Source organism: Lottia gigantea, assembly GCF_000327385.1.
Source record: "Lottia gigantea unplaced genomic scaffold LOTGIsca_28, whole genome shotgun sequence".
Classification (NCBI taxonomy): Eukaryota; Metazoa; Mollusca; class Gastropoda; family Lottiidae; genus Lottia; species Lottia gigantea.
The window spans coordinates 939745-960118 of NW_008708898.1; the positions used below are offsets into that span (position 1 = coordinate 939745).

Below are 20374 nucleotides of genomic sequence, written 5' to 3' on the forward strand. Positions count from 1 at the left end.
ACAAATTCGAACTTGAACAAAATCTCATCAATATGAATGATCACACCAAATTTTGACACGTTTTTCCTAAGTCAAGGGCAATTACTCAAAAACCGTTCATTGAAAGATCGTCAAATTCAAACTTGACCAAGATCTCATCAATATAAATGATCAAACAAAATTTGATTAAAATCAGTTGCAAAACTGTAGTCTCTTTTGTGTTCACAAGAAATGTTGACGGACCAACAGACCGACGGACAGGGGCGATGGCAATATACGTCCACATTTCCATGTGGACGTATAAAAATAACCAGGAGTCACATTGGATATTGGGACAGATTTATAAAACTTAGCATTTGCTTTTTCTGGTCTTTTCCTTATTTCTGCAGTCATAAAAGATAAAAATTAGCTTCCGTGAAGTAAAAGAAAAATCTGAATGTTAATCGCATAAGAATCAGCAAATGCTTATTCCACATATACATAAACCCTAAATTCGAAGAGACAAGCTCCAAAATAGTTGTTTGATACTCAAATGTCATGATTACTTTGGCTGTTATCCCCATGTCCAGACATCTAAAAGGTGTGTGCCAATGATGATGAGGAATCAGCTGAACTTATCGGAGACTTCTTAGATTAACCAAAAAGAATGTTGTGTGGCACATTCCTGCCATACAATACTGAACAGATTGGTGGATAGCCTATCAAATACAACGAATGGAAACAAAATGGATGTAATTGCCCGTTTGAGATCTTTTCGAGAATAATTAAGTCACTGTGCTGCTTGCAATCATCTGTTTCGCCTATATTATTGCCATCGGTACTAAGAAGGTAATTAACTGAACATATCGTGACCTGTGCTGACGTAGAACCCCGGACTGCTACTAAGAGTTTATCTTACTGAGCCACCATAATTACAGAAACCATCAGGTTTTTATTTAATAAACTCAAAGGCAATGTCTCCGACAAAATAAATAACTTCAATCAAAGCACGCCTTCAATAAACTTTAAAAGCCTGTAAAGAAAAAAAAAATCAGTAATCGACACTAGTTGTTCTCAGTTTAAAATGTGCTGGAATTAAATCAATGCCGTTATCTTTGTTAGAATGGCAGAAAGTCTTTGATTCTTTTATTGCAAGTGTAAGAATCAATTTAGGCAAAAAATAGAAGCCGACTTCTTCAAGCTAGGTCCGTATTAGTTTAATCTCAATAAGTTTATAAAATGTTAAAGGTTTAATACAAACATTACAAACAACTTTTTCTCCAATTAAAGACTGGATATGTACGTCTTCATTTCAGAAATCTTACAGTGATGTTACTCAATAATTATTTGAAATTTAGTTAGAAGCTTTAGAAAGTTCAGTAAACGTCTATATGGTCTATTAGAGGTTGGGGATAAAATCATTGAGTAAGATGGTCTGATCGGTTTGACCAATATATCTTGTAATACATTGTGTCTGGTTAATTTCTAGACCGATCACAAATACAGGCACACAAGAAATGAAGTTAAAGTGATTGATAATATTCTTCAGGATACCCGACAGTTGTTAGAAATGGATGAAACCTAGCTGCTCTCAGATTTTGCCAATCAAAAAGATGACTGGAGATCCTCTGGCCTCCCCATATAACTAGAGGTTTTTCATGTTCGAACAGACAAGACATGCGAACAGCAGGCTTAACGATGCCTGTAATAGCTAACTATGCAGAGAGAAAAGAATGTCACCCTAGAAATATTTTGTCCAGATCCTAATCAAGAGCAAAACACAGAGTCGGAAACAGTAGAAATATTAATGGCAATTTTGATCCTGTGAATAGGTAGGAACACTGTTGCCATGTAGAATATATTCGTACAAGTCAAATTTTTCCTTTAAGGCAAACACTATCAAGGTCCTGTAAGTGTTTCTGAAATGTGTAGAAATCACACTCTTGAAACGTCAAATTTGTCACAGTTGGACATGTAGTAAGTGATGAAATGCGTTTAACAAGTAGTGGACGTGTGTAATTATTAATGGTAACTGTGATAAATCAAGTTATGTCATGGTTGAATGAAGAATCGGCATTAATAAAATCCCAAAAGACAAAAGTTTATTATCACCTAGTACATCCTCACGGAAATGTGATACTATGAATTATTCAAAAGAATGGAATATGCGAAAGTATGAGATGGCATAAACACCAAACTCAATCATCCAAGAGAATATAGTTATTAAACTATAGGCAGTATAGGGCCAGTTTGTACAATTTACAGATTTAAATCATATTGTTGTTCCCGAAGGAGGATTAACAACGATTTGACAAAGAGAACAGTGACAATTTTGAAACAATGATCAATTCAACTGAAAAATTATCTTTATTTTTATCTACTAAATTTGATGGATAAAGTGGATATGCATCAATGTACAGGACCTATTTCAAAATATGATTTTCCCAATGAGAGTCAGTAGTTTCGGACTACTATAGCCATGACTTCCTAGTATTCCGTATATAATAGTCAATGGAAATCAGAGATTCATTTACAGAAAGGCTGAAAACAGGTCAGTTGTCTGAAGATCGCATAGCGTGAAACTTCGCGTAACAACATCATGTTTTTAGGTGTTAATATTTCTAAACATTAACATACATAAATAAACAGAATTATTACTGCCTCAATAGACTGATTTTAATATACGCCCACACGAAAATGTGGACGTACGCCTAGCCTTTATTGCTCCGCCTCTCTGCTCACCTTCTGTCCATGCAGATTTCTGTGTTGTTTGAAACATTTTGGTTTATCGACGAATTCTCAAACAAATTTGAGGTCAATTATATACATGTATATATATATATACATAATATGTAGATCAATAGGGGTGGGGTCTTGCTAATAATAAACTTGATGCTTGTATTGTCAGATCAGTCTTATCTGTGGTGCTGCTGGACTCTTCAAAACAAGGAAATACACTGACTAATTGACTGCATCTTTCGATGACAATCGTGTAGCCCTGGAATCACGAAGAACATTTATCTTAAGTTTGTCATCGGATCTGATGCGCTCTCTGCGAAACGAATTATTATTCCAATTCTCATATTTCTTTTGAGCTGTGCTGAATGTATGTGACAACCATTTCTGAAAAAGGACACATTCTTCCAATGACGTCTTTTGTTTCTTATATCGTCAGTATGTTATATGTGGTTGCCCAAATGCTCAAATAAATATTTTGGTGCTATAATGTATTTCATGCCAATTATTTTTACAATGGCAGCACATGCCGCGAATAACTGCGTTGTTTCTTGATATTGTCATGTATCATCATTTCAAATTAACGTAAGGGTGTACTTTTATATGTTAACATTAAAGATAACATTTTATGTGGTGTTCTCATCTGAATTATTAGATAGACCTTTCAAGAACGTCACTAGGAAAAAGGTCAACACTCGAAATGGGCCAAGTTAATGATGGAATAAATAGAGACTAGTTATAAACCGATCCTACGATAAATTTAATAATCTGTGCAACATTTTCTTTTATAACATCGTTTACCCATAAAATATAAATTGATTTGCTTTATTCTACAAGATACTAATAGAAAAGATGCTATAAATTTATATTATTAATTGTATTACGATGTTAACAGTCTGTCTCACCAACTACTTTGACAGATTTACGACATAACTTTCTGTGTCATTTTCTTTAAAGGGCAGAAATTATGTGGAGCCGAAGTGGCGTATCCAGATTTTAGCTCACTAGCCTAGATATCCGGAGTTCGATATCATACCTTTACATTATTCAACCAGGAATGCCCCTGTCGATAATGTAGGTATTCAGTTGCTTTTTTGTTTTATTAGCTTTTATTTTTAACATAACCACTTCAGTAAGGGTCTAACGACAGTCTTCTTGAACGCCCGTGAAATTATACATTTGACCTAACTCGATGATTTTTGCTTTAGCCAATCAAATTTCTGCCAGCGCTGGTATTTTGTGACGCTGTGTTTATCACGTCATGTCAAAAGGTTAATTTGACGATCGTTTAAGAGGGCCGACGTCAGGTCCTTATTGCGGTGGCTATATTAAAAATAAAAGCCAATAAGAAAACAGAACGATAGTTTGGTCTATTGGAAAATGACTGGATCATTCCGATACAGTAGTTCTGATACCCTTTAGACGTGTCCTACAGTTAGATAAAGAAAAATAGAACTAAAACTCGACATTATATACCAGGCAAAGTCCATGCAGAGCCGTGTAAGTTGTAGGCAGAAGAGAAGTGGATTTAAATAGCGCATTGGTTATCTGTATACTTAAGGACAATTTTAATAATTTATTTTTGTCTTGATTGTGGCTTGATTCTAATTTCTAGAATTAAAAATCGTATAAATTGAGTAACCGATTCCCTTGCAGTCATTTTTCTCTGAAGAAATATCAAATTGTATGGCTTTATAACCACAAGCTATTCACACTAACCTTTGCTTTCTTCTTCCCATTGTTTCAGGGTAAACTTCATGACGTGTGACTCGAATTTGTATTGTAAATGCATGTTTTTGATGATATCCCATAGACATTATCCATAATTGGTAAGCACATACATGTCCTCGTGCGATCATTATTTTGGATTGTCCAGATATAGAGATTCTTAAAAAGGAATGCTACTGGATAGAAATATATCAAACGAATGCTTGAAATTTAAATTTCAAGCTATTGCGTCCTTAAATGCCTGGTGCTATTGGCCTCCCTTGACAATTATGGGGCCCCTACACCTAATGTTTTATAGAAACCACCACTGTTTTAACTATATTCATGTGCTTGGAGATCTTGTATCAGTTTTGTTCGTTAACGCCTCGAGTTCGATAGCGGTAATGTCACCAATACAATGAATTGACCTAATGCATTATTTAGACACAAGACCTTTGACAGAATATTACAAAACCTATAATGATAATGAACGACATTGCAAATTAACCCAGATGCCAGAAAAGAATATATGTCACCTCGCCATTGCATGACATACGATTTGCTTGCAGTGACTCAACTAGATGAGTGTGCCCATGGGCTGAGGTGGGTTGGGGCCCCTCCACGTAAGAAATATTTCCAACAAATGCTCTCATGCATTCTTAGACCCTTCTATAAATCAAATCAATGCTTGTTAATGGAAGATTTTAAGATTTTCAGGCTGTAGTTCTTGCTATTTCACTCATTTATATATTGTTAGTTGCCAAGTTTGATTTTCTGGTGCTTGGGCCCTTAGTTCAACCAGGCCCTATGGTAGTTGTGACACTGTTAGTGTGGGACAAAGACTGGAACGTAGAAACTATGAAGCTTAGAAATTGGCAATAAATACAAAGCACAGGAGTACAAGAATAAAATACATTATAAGGGTCAATGTGTCATTCACCGTAAGAATCAAGTAATGTAACCCAAATTAGGACCTGTGCTTGAAAATTACTGAAATTGACACACAGCTAAGATTCAAACGTGTAAATTTCTTACTGATCAACTGACCAACCGAAATATAAAGGAACTTTGGCATATCGGCGTCAATTCAAATGTTATTTCATGGCATACGATTTTAAGTTTCTCATTTTACAAAAGTGGACGTGGTCCACTTACATTATTCTGGTTATGTATTGAGGTTATTAATTAAGAAATAAAAAATTTAAAGGACACCTTCATATAAAAACGATTTACTACTGATCACCTCGGCAGTTAAACAATACACAAGCTTGATAAACTATCGTCAGCCATTAAGTTAATACCCATTAGACCATTTCAAAGTAAAATATTTACTAAACAATGATTGGCAATCACGAAATATATTAACACTTCTTTGTAGGGATGGTACCTAGTGATTTTAAACACATTTGTGTGAAGCTTTTGAATTACTACTATTATCAATATTATGGTCATCCCAATACAATTCATTTTAGATAGCATTCCCATAGGTTGAATGAATTTCATCAGCTTTTATCTTAATACGTAACCTAAATATACAAATTAGGACTAAACATAACGATAAATGGTGTTACCATATTTAAAACTCATTCACCAAAAATAGACTTTGAAAAGTAGTCTCGATATCTCCTGGTGTATTTTCAGTAGTATGACGTCATTTATACTACAACCTTCTACTACCACTACAGAATATTTTAATAATAGGCCTGCTATAGCGAATTTATTAGGTTTCGTTCATGAAATTATCATTGATTTTGTTAGGAACTGAGTTATAACCGTTTCAACTTTGCATTTTGAATGTGCTCAAAACTTCATCTACATTTGGACACTAAATTTGTAGGAAAGAAGGAGCAGTTATATTCGAAGAGAACTGCCAGTATAGAAGTTATAACAGTTCCCTGTTGTAGTCGGAAAGGACTGCCAGAATATTTCAACAATCCTTTCTACGACCCACGTTATCTTATCTGTTAAACTTAAAATAATATTAGCCTGATCGTCACTTACAGTCAAGTAACCTAATTTCGTGCTAACTTATTTATCGTGCATCTCCGGAAATGATTAATGATTACATGTGCGACCTGAGTGGCCTCCGCATTTGCCTGTTTTGATAAACATGGGTTATCTCTACATTGCATCGATTCCAGTAGTTTCAAGCAAGGTAAAATGTATCAATGTATAGTTTGACATAAACAAAATGGCGGATTTCAGTTATAACTTATCTAATTTTGTCAGTCAATTTTTTTTTTTAAATCATTTATCTTTGAAGGAATTGTCATTAGTTACAATGAAATACTATTAAAGATAAATACTAAGAAAAGTTAATTATACCACTGTGTATCAATACACCGGGTTTTTCTCGACTTATTTATAGATCAAACATTTCTCACGAAAATAGGTGGCGCATTTTTCCGCCGTTGTCGAGTTGTTTACTCATGAAATATGTGCCAAAGTGGGGGATTCATAAAGAAAATCGAAACAAATAAATTTTAATTATTTTATAGAATATCTGAGGAAACTTTTAAGATATGAAAAAAATTGCCGTTTTTTAAATCTGACGAAATTCGGTGTTGAATCCTTATGTGCACGAAAATAGGTTACATCACTTTTTACGAACTTTCTGCCCTTCTGTTCTCCTTTAGTCCTTACTCTTTCTTCTCGCAAAGTATCTTGATAGAAAGTTTGAGGAATTGAAATATCAGCTTCAAAATACTACTGAGTGTCTTAAATTTTCTTAAGATAGGTAAAAATCAACTAATGGAAATAACCTTAATTTTTTACAGATTTTGTCTTAAATGTAATGTCATCAAAGCTTATATTTCCGTTGTAGTTTTTGAAATAAAAAGTTTGGCACAATGGTTTGGTCTTATGTCCAAATCAAACAAATTTAAATCCAAAAGTGTGGATTGTAAATCACAGTAAGTTTGACTTTTGTTACTAAGCCATGGTACGTTGAACAACATTTCCAGTTAGATTGAAACTGTCACAAATTATTAACTTCTGATATTACGCTCTGACAAACCTGATTCGAGTAAATGAAACTTGATACTTAGCGTCAGAAAGTAGACAACAGGTGGAAAGCTTTTAATGATGAATAAACGGTTGCCCCGGAGTGAAACAGCACATGGGGCAAGGTCACAGTGACACAGTTGCGATAGAAATTCAGTTCTTATAATAGTTCGTCATAAATAAAATAATAATGATAGTCTAAAATCCCTTATGTTCGTTACTCTGCACATCACTTAAATCTCATATATTTTGTGGATAAAATTTATCATATGTTAAAAAGACAGTGAACGACATTTAGGGGGGTTGATTTCAGTGTTTAATATATGTAATTAGTCTTTAAGTACTTGAACTAGGGTGGTTCGTTTACGACATCATTTATTTTTTTTAGTTTGAATTAAAAAACTGGAATATAATTATAAAACATAATTTTGAATTAAAAACTTGTATTTTCTCCCAGGTGATATTCAATAGTATTTTATTAAAAACGAAAAACTTGAATTTCCACCTGGGTAAAAATTTATTTTCATCCGGGTGGATGTTTTTGATTAAAAATTCTAGAATTATCACATGGGTAAAAATATATTTTCATCCGGGTGGATGATTTTAATTAAAAATTCTAGAAATTCAAGTTTTTAATTAAAAATTATGTTTTATAATTATATTCCATTTTTTTAATAAAAAATTTAAAATAAATAAATGATGCCGTATACGAACCACCGTAGAAATCTCATAATTCCTTTAAAAATACTTCAAGCTAGTAATTTTACTCACTTTTTCTAAATATGTCTTTTCTCCATATCACAGTGTATCTTAAGATGACGATTTGTCATTATAAAATTCAAACGCAGATAATTCTACACATGGATTTGTAGGTTCAAATTTTGACGATGAGCTTTGACAGATTACTGATTCCCGTTTCTGAGACTAAGGTATGATTGATGAACAAAATGGCGCACTTATCCCTTAAGTTGTATAACTTGTATAATGTTTTGATAAAAATGCGTGTTTTTAACTGCTACTTAATGTTTAAGAGGATTTGACAGGCACGCATAGTGACAGTTGAATTCCACAGAAACAGATTCTGATAATAAAAACTCCTCTTTGGGTGTCAGGAGATTGAAACCGAGGAGTGCGTGGTGGTTGGTAAGGAGATGCTTACTTAAAATGAATATGTTGTCAAGCCATTGATATTGATATAAAGAAACATTAGGACTTTATATTAGATTGGGTTGGATTGGATTATCTGTTGTTCATATAGCATTGGTGTGATACGGACAGTTGCTCTGCGATTTTATGTAAAAACTAGTCGATCAGTGAAATCATGAATATGTTGTAGTTTATCAGAATGAAAGAAGTCCAATTAGGAGAGATTTGGCATTCTCTTGAAAAAAAAGAACCAAGGAATTTAACAGGATTTTGGTGTCATCGGTTGACAGATATTATAAAATGATTCTTATGTTTCGAAGTTGATAGTGACAGGTTTCAATAATGTTATTTATTTGTTTTTCCATGTTCATCTTCACAATACCCTTATAATCTGGGATGATAGGGTAGATTCTATATAACAACTTCCAATAGACACAGACAGATCAGCAGAATCTGTTTATTTTGTAGAAGAGGTGAGCAGATTCAATGACTAGCGCTACGATAGTTTAATATGCTGTACATTGTAATCCCATTTTGACAACAGAAAACTGTCATTGCCCGAGCAATCAGCTTGCTAGTTGGATACGATAGTTTAGTGTGCTCTCTTTTTGACCACAGAAAACTCTCATGATAGTTGGACATGATAGTTTGGCTTCTCAAAATCTGCAATCTGCTAGCTAGGCATTATACTGATATTTTGGTGTGATGTTCGTCTCTTCTAACAACAGTAAACTGTCATTGATCAAGTAATATGCTAGCTGGGTTGAAACGATAGTTTGACATACTCTAGTCCCATCCTGACAACAGAAAACTGTCATTGTGTCAAGCACTCAATCGACTACTTTATTGGACACGAGAATTTTGTATGAATATAGGTCACAAGGCAACTCTTCTATTATGTTTGTAAAAAAATTGATAAGCAATTGGATTAATGTGATTAGTAATGATTATCCTTTGAAATGGATTAACTGATTGTTCTCACAAAAATTGTTTTTTTAATCCATCGTTTAACGGACCCTTATTGGACCCCCTATGCTTTTGATTTCATACGGTAAAGACTGATCAGAGACTAGGTAAAGATTTACTAATCCGTGAAAACCTGGTAACCACCGAAACTGTTATACCGAAACAAACCGTCACGTTAGTTACCCCGAAAATAAGCAATATATACCCTGTATTCTAATTAAATTATCACAGTCATTGGATCAACTTCATCAGTCAATTTGACAAATCACCTCAGTCGAAACTTTTTTGGATCAAAATGAAAAATCTTGATTTGGTAAACCGAGATCCCAACAACATCAACGATCACATTGAGGTAAGTCTAAAAAAGATTCAGAAAATCTTGATTTGGTAAACCGAGATAAAGAACATTCTGATTTTCTAGTCTTTGTATGTGTATAAGGAAGTGCCATTTCATTACCTTCCCTGCAATTCCTGAAAAACATGGCCAGATTTTGATTGTAAAAAATATAATTTTTCTTAAAAGACTCGAGAACTTGGTCCAACAAGCATTTAATTGTCCAAATTGCTTTTCATTTAGTCGCGATCTTTGTCCATTAAGCTTTCAAATGACCCGTATCATTTTCAGAATCTACAAAGTTTAAAAATAGGACGTTTTATTATATCGTTATAATTTTTTCAGGTTGAATTTGAAGATGTCGTGGCTGAACCTGATGGAGCTCACAGTATAGTTTGTGTATGGAAAGCTTCTTATTGTTGTTTTAATTTCTGGAAGAATTTCTGGTATAAATTAGCTACTCTATGTTGTGGAATCTGTATAGCTGCTGAATGGGGCTGTGAATTTGCTAGTATCGCCTTTACTCATGTTTGGTTTATTACTCCATTATTCAAAGTATTAGAAATAGAATGTGGTTGTTTAAAGAAATTTTATGGAATGTGTGTCCATTGTTGTTTAGATCCTTGCTGTGAATCTTTAGGACTCGTGTTTAGTGCCTTTAAAAAAGAATAGTGTATAGCAATGAGCCAGTAGAATAAATGTATAATTTATATATTTTTGTGATGTCTGTATTAATAAATACATAGTAGGATACCAATATTTTACTGAGATTTGTTCACTTTCTTTGTCCTCGAAGGATATAGCTATCTAAATATTTGATTTACCTGCTGATAAAGCTTAATGTAAACTATTTGTGCAGTAATCAAAGTATTTGATTTACTAGCTGATAAAACTAAATTTCTGTTAATTAGAATTATTTTCACTCCAGTCAAAAATCGTGGAGTTCGACTACATCTACCTTTTTCCGCATGAATTTATAATCTATCCCTTTGTGTTTCCCCCTTCGCTAGAACTGTTTACGCATGTGAAGGACACATTGTGTATTATGATTCGCCCAGAACGATTGCCAATATTTTTTGGTGGAGCTCGAGAGGGATGTTGTAATGATCCAAGCTTCCATTGACATCGGTACATTGACCAGCATCATAATATATATATTTTAAATGAAAATATGGTTCAATAATAGAGGGATATCAACCAATATGTAAGTTGTGCTGGTAAACCTACACAGATTAATCCATGAGTGATTAATTTAGTCCCCACCGTTCTAATATCGCTTCTGTTCAATTTTAATGTAATCAAATTCTCTATTTCATCGATATCTTTCTGAAATCATTCCAAACAATTCATCAAAGTTAAAACCCCGTTCAAATTAATTTTGTTAATTCTTTAAGTTCACTTCTTCTTCATTTTCATTTGGAAAAAGCGAGGTGATATTAAATAACACAGAACCAGGATTAAGCATTGCATTCAGAGCACTGTAATTTTCTCTAAGTAAAGGCAACGTCAAACTATAAGTGGGTGTGGGGTCAATAGAACACTTTACTGAAATTGACACTCTCAGACGACCCTAGTGACCAGTCTATTGGTCATTCAGTTTCTCATTTAATTATCAATCTGACAACTATGGAGAATTTCCTCAGGGGAACACTTCATTATTCTTTAAAGACTAACCCAGATGAAGTCCAAGGCCTTGGTTAGAAATGAAAAGTATTAAGATGTTCATTAATGATTTCAAGGTACCAAGATATTCACTAATTTGCCCATAAACACACACACACAAAATGTTTTCTTAATTCAATGACTTCATTTAATCTATCTAATAACCCATTTAAGATTTGAATATGCATGTGCAAAAATCACCTAACCAGGCAATATGTGCCGAGAAGACAGTGGTGGTCTTTAGGACAACCATGCTTAGTCCACAAGAGTAAATCAATGACCAATCGCACTGATAACAAATTGTCTTCAATCAATAGGAATCGCCTTTATCTCAATATTATTCCACACAACATGAGAACAATCCGTCAAACAAACGTGGGATGGTGTCTAGAGAGCCCATATTACATATTACTAAGCGAAACACTGCAAAAAAAAATTACCAACATATTCAACAGGGGCCACATTTATCACGAACTTATCTTTTCGCATGAATAAGAATAAGCAACGTTAATCGATCAAGTTTTTTGGTTCTTTGGCTTTTATAATGTCATTAGTCGAAAAAAATGAAAGTGAAAAAAAAAAAAAATCAAATTTCACACATTTTTGGCCCATACAACTGTTTCAAATATCAATTCTATTGATGATTGTTTGATTAAATGGAATAAAATAAATGTATTATATTCTTTCATACTAAAATTTCTGGGCAAAAAAAGTCAGAATTGAAAAGTAGATCACTGGCCAGTCTCTGTTTATCTCCAATTCAAGTTACCAATAAAGCATTTAAGAATGAAGCCATAATGTTTTGAAAACTCGTACTTAAAACAACAGGATAGATTTCTGGCATAACGTGTTTAACACTGCGAAAACAAATATTTCCGACCCGAAATGTCAAGGGGGTTTTCACGCCTGTCAACTTGATAATACCACACGAGTTGGAGATGATACTCTAATGAGTACCAGAACATGATAAAAATCCTCGACACAGGAAACATCAAGCAGCTTGAGAAGTTTCAATTTGCTCTCTAACACTTATACCACCTGGTTTTAATTGCTACCCTCATATCATACTGTCATACTTAGTTACTTATATAATTACATACAGTGAAAAACATTTAAAGAGACAGAGCTCTATACTCTGTCAACGATTCAGCCAATGAAGACAGTTCTCTTTTCTTTCAGTACACATAAATATTGGTCTCAGATCGACTGGCGATTCAAATCATCTATTCGGATCTCTCACGGTCGATATGGGGGAATTGCTCTTATTGAAAAATTAACTAACCAATAGAACAGCCATAAATAAGGTGTTCGCATATACGAATCTCTCAGGTCGATTAGATCCAATTGTCACCACAAAGTATTTGGGGATAACTTCGATTTGTCAATTTTCAGTCAACTAAACCGAGCGATTGATCAGATTTTCTCAGTTGTTGATCTCTGAATATTCCAGTTACAAGATCGACCCGATGCCCGGAAATCTTGGTCATTAAAATTAACGGCTATAGAGAACTCATCAGAGGACAGACTCCCTTTAAAGTAATGTCATGATGCACGATTGCGAACGTGACCAGAGCTTAAGTGCCAATCTTTTATAGTAGTCAATTAATATGACATACGTCGCTATGTATTGACCTTCATGGACACTCATATTGTGGCAAGTGGTTACCTTACCCTCCACATATACATTCTGTTCTTTTGAGGATAGGAAACCCCATAGGAACCAATATCCAAGCAAACGACACATCAAACTTCGATCAACTGTGATCTGGTGGATTTTGACCGCTCGCGTCAAATGAAAATTTAATTCATTTTGACCGCATGGCGTCGCGTTACCAGCCACCCTCGCAGCCCCGAAAGCATGTTTTTCGGGCAAAAATCTCAAATCAGTACAGTAGTTTTCAAACAGATTCCAAATTGCACAACGAACTTAAAAACCTTATGTAATGTTTTTAGATTTTTTTGGTCGTTTACAGCCAGCCTTTTTTTCAGATACGTTAAATAACACAATTCTCTAGATTTTGGTGTATAGTTTTTACACATTTGAGCAAAAAATAATTTCGAGCTCCAAAAAAGCAGAATGTCCCTTTAATGAATTGATAACGGATTCGGAATACAAAACTATTCTTTCACGCTAAAACCAATAGACTTAAAAGTGCGTGGTTGTGATTTTTTTCGCTGCAGTTTGTCATTACCGCACACAGCAATTGCGTTGATCCAAAATAATGCATTTAATTTCCCGTATGAATTCAACTACGTTACTGAGTATGATTCTATCTTTAATAAAACAATTATTGTATAGACACTTCTAATTTATTAACAACTCAAAGTGGTTCTTTCAAACGTTGAAAGTAATAAATATTCCTTTATTCTAGGCGTATCTATCCATAATAAGTCTTTTATTTATCTCTTGTACATCTAATATGCCATTAGAGGAAAATTCCATCCAAGATAGCGAATGGTGCAGATTTCGTGGGCAGACATTAATTCCCACGAAGTAATCTTCCTCTTGCATCCACCCACCTTCGCACCATGTTTATCATATAATGAGTTGTGCAGGGTTCGTGGGCAGACATCAATCCACACGATGTACTTATCACAAGCGGACAAGATACACTGTATATCTCCGACCATAGTGAGTTTGATAATCATGTACCAAATAAACTTTTCAAATTAGACATTATTTCATTGAATGGCAGGTTAATAACCCATGAATCTAGAACTCTCAGTAGTTTTGGAGTTGATATTTCTTTTCATACAAAATATCTATACAGAGCATCGGACAGAATAAGGATGTATCAATGACTATTTATGTACATGTAGGTCTTTACTTGGCAGGAGTTGTACAGCAATTCAGAATAGTTGGAAGTATTATTCAGCTGAGATGATCATTATCCTACACTTCTAATGGATCATATTTTAGGGTTTTCATTGCGATGACTTTTACGGCACTTTTTGGCCTACAACTGGACATATTCTTTTGCACGAAAATCGCATAATAATCGCAATCACATAAATACCTCGAACAAGGAATTTGACTTTTTATGATGTTCCATTAGTTTCTCCTCCGTCTGAACATTGAAGTACCCAAAAACTGTTCCGTTCTACAGTATGGTCTTAAAAAAGGAGAGTCGTCAATGTTATTTTATGGATAATTATGGATACACACGGCTAGGAGCTAAAATGTCGACAGTAAGCTGTGGACATTATTGATAAGCTTAGCTGAAAAATTTCAGTTTCTGAGACTAAGGTATGATTGGCCTGCATTTAACTCAGAGTTTCGTGTAAAGGATTAGCAACTTGACGGTGACCATTTTACTCCACAGAAACAAATGAGAAGACAGGCAAAGGAACCTTTGTATGTTAATTGAAAGCATATAGCAGGACTCTGTTGAGGATGCTGATCTGCTACAGCAAGTGGACAGTTCTCATTTTTTAAATCAGAACTGTGGGTTTATTCCAGGGGTAATCAAGGGTAAGATTACAAAATGGTGAGGTAAATAAAAACAAGAGTGTAACAGTTGACAGATATTTGTTTTAATTATAGCCCTCGGAATTCTACACTTTTCTCATGTTGTAACAGGACGTACATTGGAAATTGAGTAAACTAAAGGATGACATACATAACTACAATCTATACAATACACAATAACTTAATATAGACGTTTTGTTTATTAACAGATCAAACAACAATATATTGTCAATCTGTTTCTAGATATAGTGGCCCAACAAATGAGATGAATAATAATACAAAATGACTAAAAGGTAATTTACAATATTGCCATACATTTTGATTGTGGATTCTCTCCCCCTTGTAGTAAGGAAGAGGGTTATAATTTCATTTTGAAAAAAAAAACATCACAGGAAAAATATAACCCATGACAAGTAAATTAAAATATTCTGGCTGCATAATTTACAAAGCAATTGCAGATCTTTTTTTTCTAAAAAATATTAACACAAAATACATACATCTCTACCCTAACTCTCTCTGACGTGTACATTCTTACGACTTGTGGTTGGTCAATTATTTTCTTCTTCAATATATCAAACAAAAATAGATCTTTATTTTCTTACCATACTACATTAGCACATTATAAAATTGAGCAATTTAAGAATTTTCCTCAAGGAATAAAGAAATACAGTTATAATTGTTTCAATATTAGCTAGAGAATGGTTATAGTTGCCATAGTACAAAATAGTACCATAACAGCAAACCATTGCCTTCCTAATATCAAATATATAAGTTAATAAATCAACCCTCTAATGAATTTGTTTCAGAAATCTATTTCAATGTAATATACAAAACAAGAAAATCTTTCCAAATGATATGCAATTTTTTTTTAAAATTTTAAATAAATATTAGAAGTAGAAGGGAGGTCTGCCCCTGACATATTCAAAGAGAGTAGGGTGTTATAAATAGTATACAGTAGAAAAGGGCCATTATAGTAATAAACCCTGGTATATATATAGTTGTAAAAAATATCTTCTTCATTTGTCATAACATATCTTACAAAAAAACAAAACAGGGTGAGCATTTTATACTGCATTCTTCCAGAATTTTTAAATATTGCTAGTTGTGACAGTACCTGTAGCCTCAAATACCTATATATTTGGTACCACAACAGAGTTCTGTTCTATGCATTGTACCATTTTGGTCTTTGAAACTAAGCATGCAATCACAACTTGCAATACATTATAATAGTAACAATGAAAGTTTTTAATTTCTATGTTAAATTTTTACTAACATCCATAACCGTATACTCTTTACACAGCTGATGTTAAAAGGGAGGCAACTCCAGTTTAAGTATACTATTATTATTGTTGTATTGTTCTGTAGTCACTAACAATATTATACATGTTCCTATAAAAGAGTACCAGTTTGTAACATAGCACATTGAAACAACAGTACTCATATTAGAAGAGCATGACCATTATTGTAGTGTCTATAACAATCAGCCTGATACTGTACATACATTCTACTTTACTCTTAGGTGTAATAAATAATGTACTTCAAAAATTTAAAGAAATGGAATTTCAATTCAAATGAAAAATCAATAGCTCACCCTGATATTACATAAAAAATGGCAAGTTAACTTCAACATACATCCATCAAAAAATGAGTAATAACATTATAAACAAAATGAATACCAACTTAACATCAAATAGACACAAAAGAGAATGACAGAGAATGAAAAATGGTTTATAAAATAGAGTGAAATCTTTTAAAAACAGTTGTAGTGTGTTTTATATCTTCTAGATAAATTTGATATCATTAAACCAGTAATGATTAGATAACTTTGAGATTATCATGAGACCTGATGTTTGTTAGTTTGTAAATGATGGACACCAAAATTTGTCTAAATGTGTAAAAAAAAAAACACTAACAACCAATACTTTATGAAAGAATAAAAGTCTTTCATTACTGACAACTGTGAAAACACATGATTTGAAAAATATTGAAATAAAGTGAGTTAGAGACAAGGCTATAAACTGAAATGTCTTTCTGGGTGTGTGAAATGTTAAAACCCTGAAATCTCCTACTGTTCTGCCATCCAAATATGTGACGGCTCGCTTCTTTCAAAACTTGTCCAACTTAAATTCTTTTCGAGACTGTAAAATCAGTGTATGCTATCCAATTCAGGTCTGTACCCAAGCATCTGTGAAAAACAGAAGATGACATAAAAAATTGTGTAAATTTCTGGCTCATTTTATTTTGAGCATTTTATATATAAAAATAACAATAATGTGAGTTTGGGACGGGAATTTGTTTCCAAAAAATGAAAAAAAAAAACAAGAGCTAACCAAACTAAAGAAAAATCATAAAGAAATAACCAAAAATAAGCAAGAAAAAGTGGAGTGACATTGTAACCCTCTTCCTGCATGTCATAGTTTATCTTCTGTTTGGAAGACTAGATTCAAATCCTATATTTAATACTTCCCCAACTGATGATGTTTTGATTTGAGAAAGTTGATATTATTGCTTTGTAATACACATGAAAATTGCACAATGATCATTGCATATGATTGAAAAATTTAACTGAATCACAAACAGGGCCTTTCAATTTTAGATAAAAAAAAAAATATCATCAAAAGGAAAAAGGAGATTAGCTCGTCCCTACACTTTGATAATGAGTTGTATGATTTTTAACTCGCGTAAAAGGAAATTATATTCGACATACAAACCTAAGTATCACACATAACATACGATTTATAAATACAATTATGTATATAATAATAATATATAATAATATAAGAGTAATAATATATTAATTTTTGGAATGAATATTCATCTTTTTGAATAAATTATATTAATGCTTTACATGATAAAAAGACTATGGAGTATTTTTTTTTTTTAAACAAATGTACAAATCATCTAAATCCATTGGTAACTATAATAAAATATAGTTCATGCCAAAAAAAAACAAAAAACACAAAAAAGTACTACAATGTTATAAACTATACATAGATGCTACACATGTCAGCCATAGTAATGAAAACAACTTCCTGTTGTTGCTATGAACAACAGTTTCTAGCTGCTTATTTCAAGTCTGCCGCACGCACGGATTAAAAAATAGTCAAGCAAATCTTAGTCTGGAGTCAAAATGGTTCCTGAAGTCAACTGACCGAAGAGGTCAATAAATAAATAAATAAAAATATAACATTTTGGAGGGTATAAAATCTTCAGGAAATTTTGTCCTCAAACTGAGAAATTTGTTCTTATCAAATTGACACAATAGATGATGGTCTTGTGTTTACAACCAGAGATGTTCCGTGCAAATAAAAAGATGACAAAGTGCTCTAGAAATTGGCCTAATACAACACCACTCAAAATGTCTACACAAAAAGAATATCTACATAGATATCTATCATTTCCCAACAAAAGTACATAGCCACTGGAAAAAATTCATTTTGTGAGCCCGTAAAATGAAATAATCTTGAAGCCAGTTAACTTGAGTAAATTTGGCCCAAGTTATTTTGAGCAGAAGATAGGCATTAAGGTCATCAAGAGTTTTTTGTAAATGAAATTCATGCAGTTTCTCAACAAGACTTTGGTTAAATGTTAATACAAAAGCGAAATATTAGCTTTCTAAATAACATCAAACAAGACAAGACCCTCCTCTTACATACCTGCTATTTATGTATGAATGTTTAAGCAATTCTATTGATTGCCAGAAGAATGAAATTTGGAATGAATGAATGATTGAATGAATGATAGATCGTGAGATGAAAGTATGCCGAAAATTCATTTTTTTGTATGGTTGGTTGGATGAATTGCACTTTGACCTTGTCCAAAAGAATATGAATGAGTTTAAAATAAAAAAAATAAAAATATAACAATGAAATATAGCAGGCAGGCGAGAGGAAGCTATCTGTAATGTATATTGATGCAATATATACTACTATTTATTTGAAAGGGCAGCTACTTTGGCTTGAAGACTATTTCCACTACAAAGATTTCAAACAATCCTGATGACCAGTACAGGCTTGAAGCCACTCACAACCGAACATTAAAGGCAACAAAAGGAAACAAGTAAAGATTATATACAAGAGGCAAAGTTTGTTCTCCATGCGAGGTGTTTTTTTTTTGGTAAAAAAATTTGATTTAAATAAAAAAAAATTGATGACCAATGCTGTCATTTAATAAATAATATCGATATCATACAAATAAATTAACTTGTTTCTGTGGCCTTAATTAGGCTTTAAGAAATTTTGATATGTACATAATACTTATGGTATTTGATATGAGGGGATATGATGTGAGGAATGTTGCTGAAATGCTCGGTGTGTCTGACATTATTTTGAGCCTCAATGATAAAAACTATCAAATGTTTTAAATATAGAGTCCACCTTAACATTAACCATAAAAATTATGTTAGCTTTGACAAATTTATCATTCAAAATTTTTTCGTTTTTGGAAAATAAAAAAGTTTTTATTTCTCATGGTATGAAATATTCCGGATTGTCCCCGTCTTTTTCAAACCGTTTTGCCTCTTCTTGCATAGACTCTTTAATCTTTAGAATTGCGGCAGATTCAATTTGATCCTGAAAAAATGGTAAAGATGTAGAGATTGAGACCGGAAATCAGGGGTCAATAGATCATGCTTGCTAGATGATTGGATGACAATGATAGGATGAGATAAAGAGTTGCCGATTATTTACACTCTAATGGGATAGTCAATGTTGTAGGTATGTCCCTAAATGCTTCTACAATATGATATTGTATTGACATGCTAATGTTTGAATGTAGCCAATATATATAGTGGCAATAAGTTTCCCAGCCATTAGATTGTTAACTATATAGTTAGTTTGATTATAATAATAGTAGGATATTTTTTTTCGCTAGGAATGGTTGTTTCATCAAGATTGTTTGACAGGTATAAAAGGTCATTTTCACAGGCAATGCTCAGAAAAAAAAAGAAACCAAAAAGACGAATTCAAAAGTAGAGAAGAAAGCATCAGTAGCCCATGAACATGCAATGCCCCAAAACCGCGGCAGACAAAAGAAAAATAAAAGACTGAAAGCAGATAATAAAATGAGAGGAGAACAGAAGTGGTACTCAAGTTTAGTTTTATTGAGAGAAGTCTCACTTTATTGATCTATTTACGTGCTCACAATGTATAATCACTTACGTTTTCCTGATAACCTCCTAACCCGTATGGTCCCATATCAGGACCGGGACCACTAACAGGCGTTAAATTATCTCTCGGCGTTCCAGGACCATTAGCAGGAGAATTTTTCATAGCATCCATATCACCTGAAATATATTGATATACCCTCAATACTTACCAGTATTTGTTTGTATTGCTGGAACCAGAGATGGAGCAAATGAATTTTGTCTCGGTTTTAAATCAGACGTTTTACAA

General features: G+C 33.1%; 1 protein-coding gene across 1 annotated transcript; it reads left to right on the top strand.

Annotated features, from left to right (window-relative positions):
- The first annotated feature begins 9775 nt into the window (after positions 1-9775).
- Positions 9776-10613, top strand: LOTGIDRAFT_189239 (hypothetical protein). The gene is made up of 2 exons (XM_009056552.1): positions 9776-9868; positions 10196-10613. The coding sequence occupies exons 1-2, from the start codon at positions 9812-9814 to the stop codon at positions 10520-10522; spliced, it is 384 nt and encodes a 127-aa protein (XP_009054800.1). The 5' UTR covers positions 9776-9811; the 3' UTR covers positions 10523-10613.
- The last annotated feature ends 9761 nt before the right edge of the window (positions 10614-20374 follow it).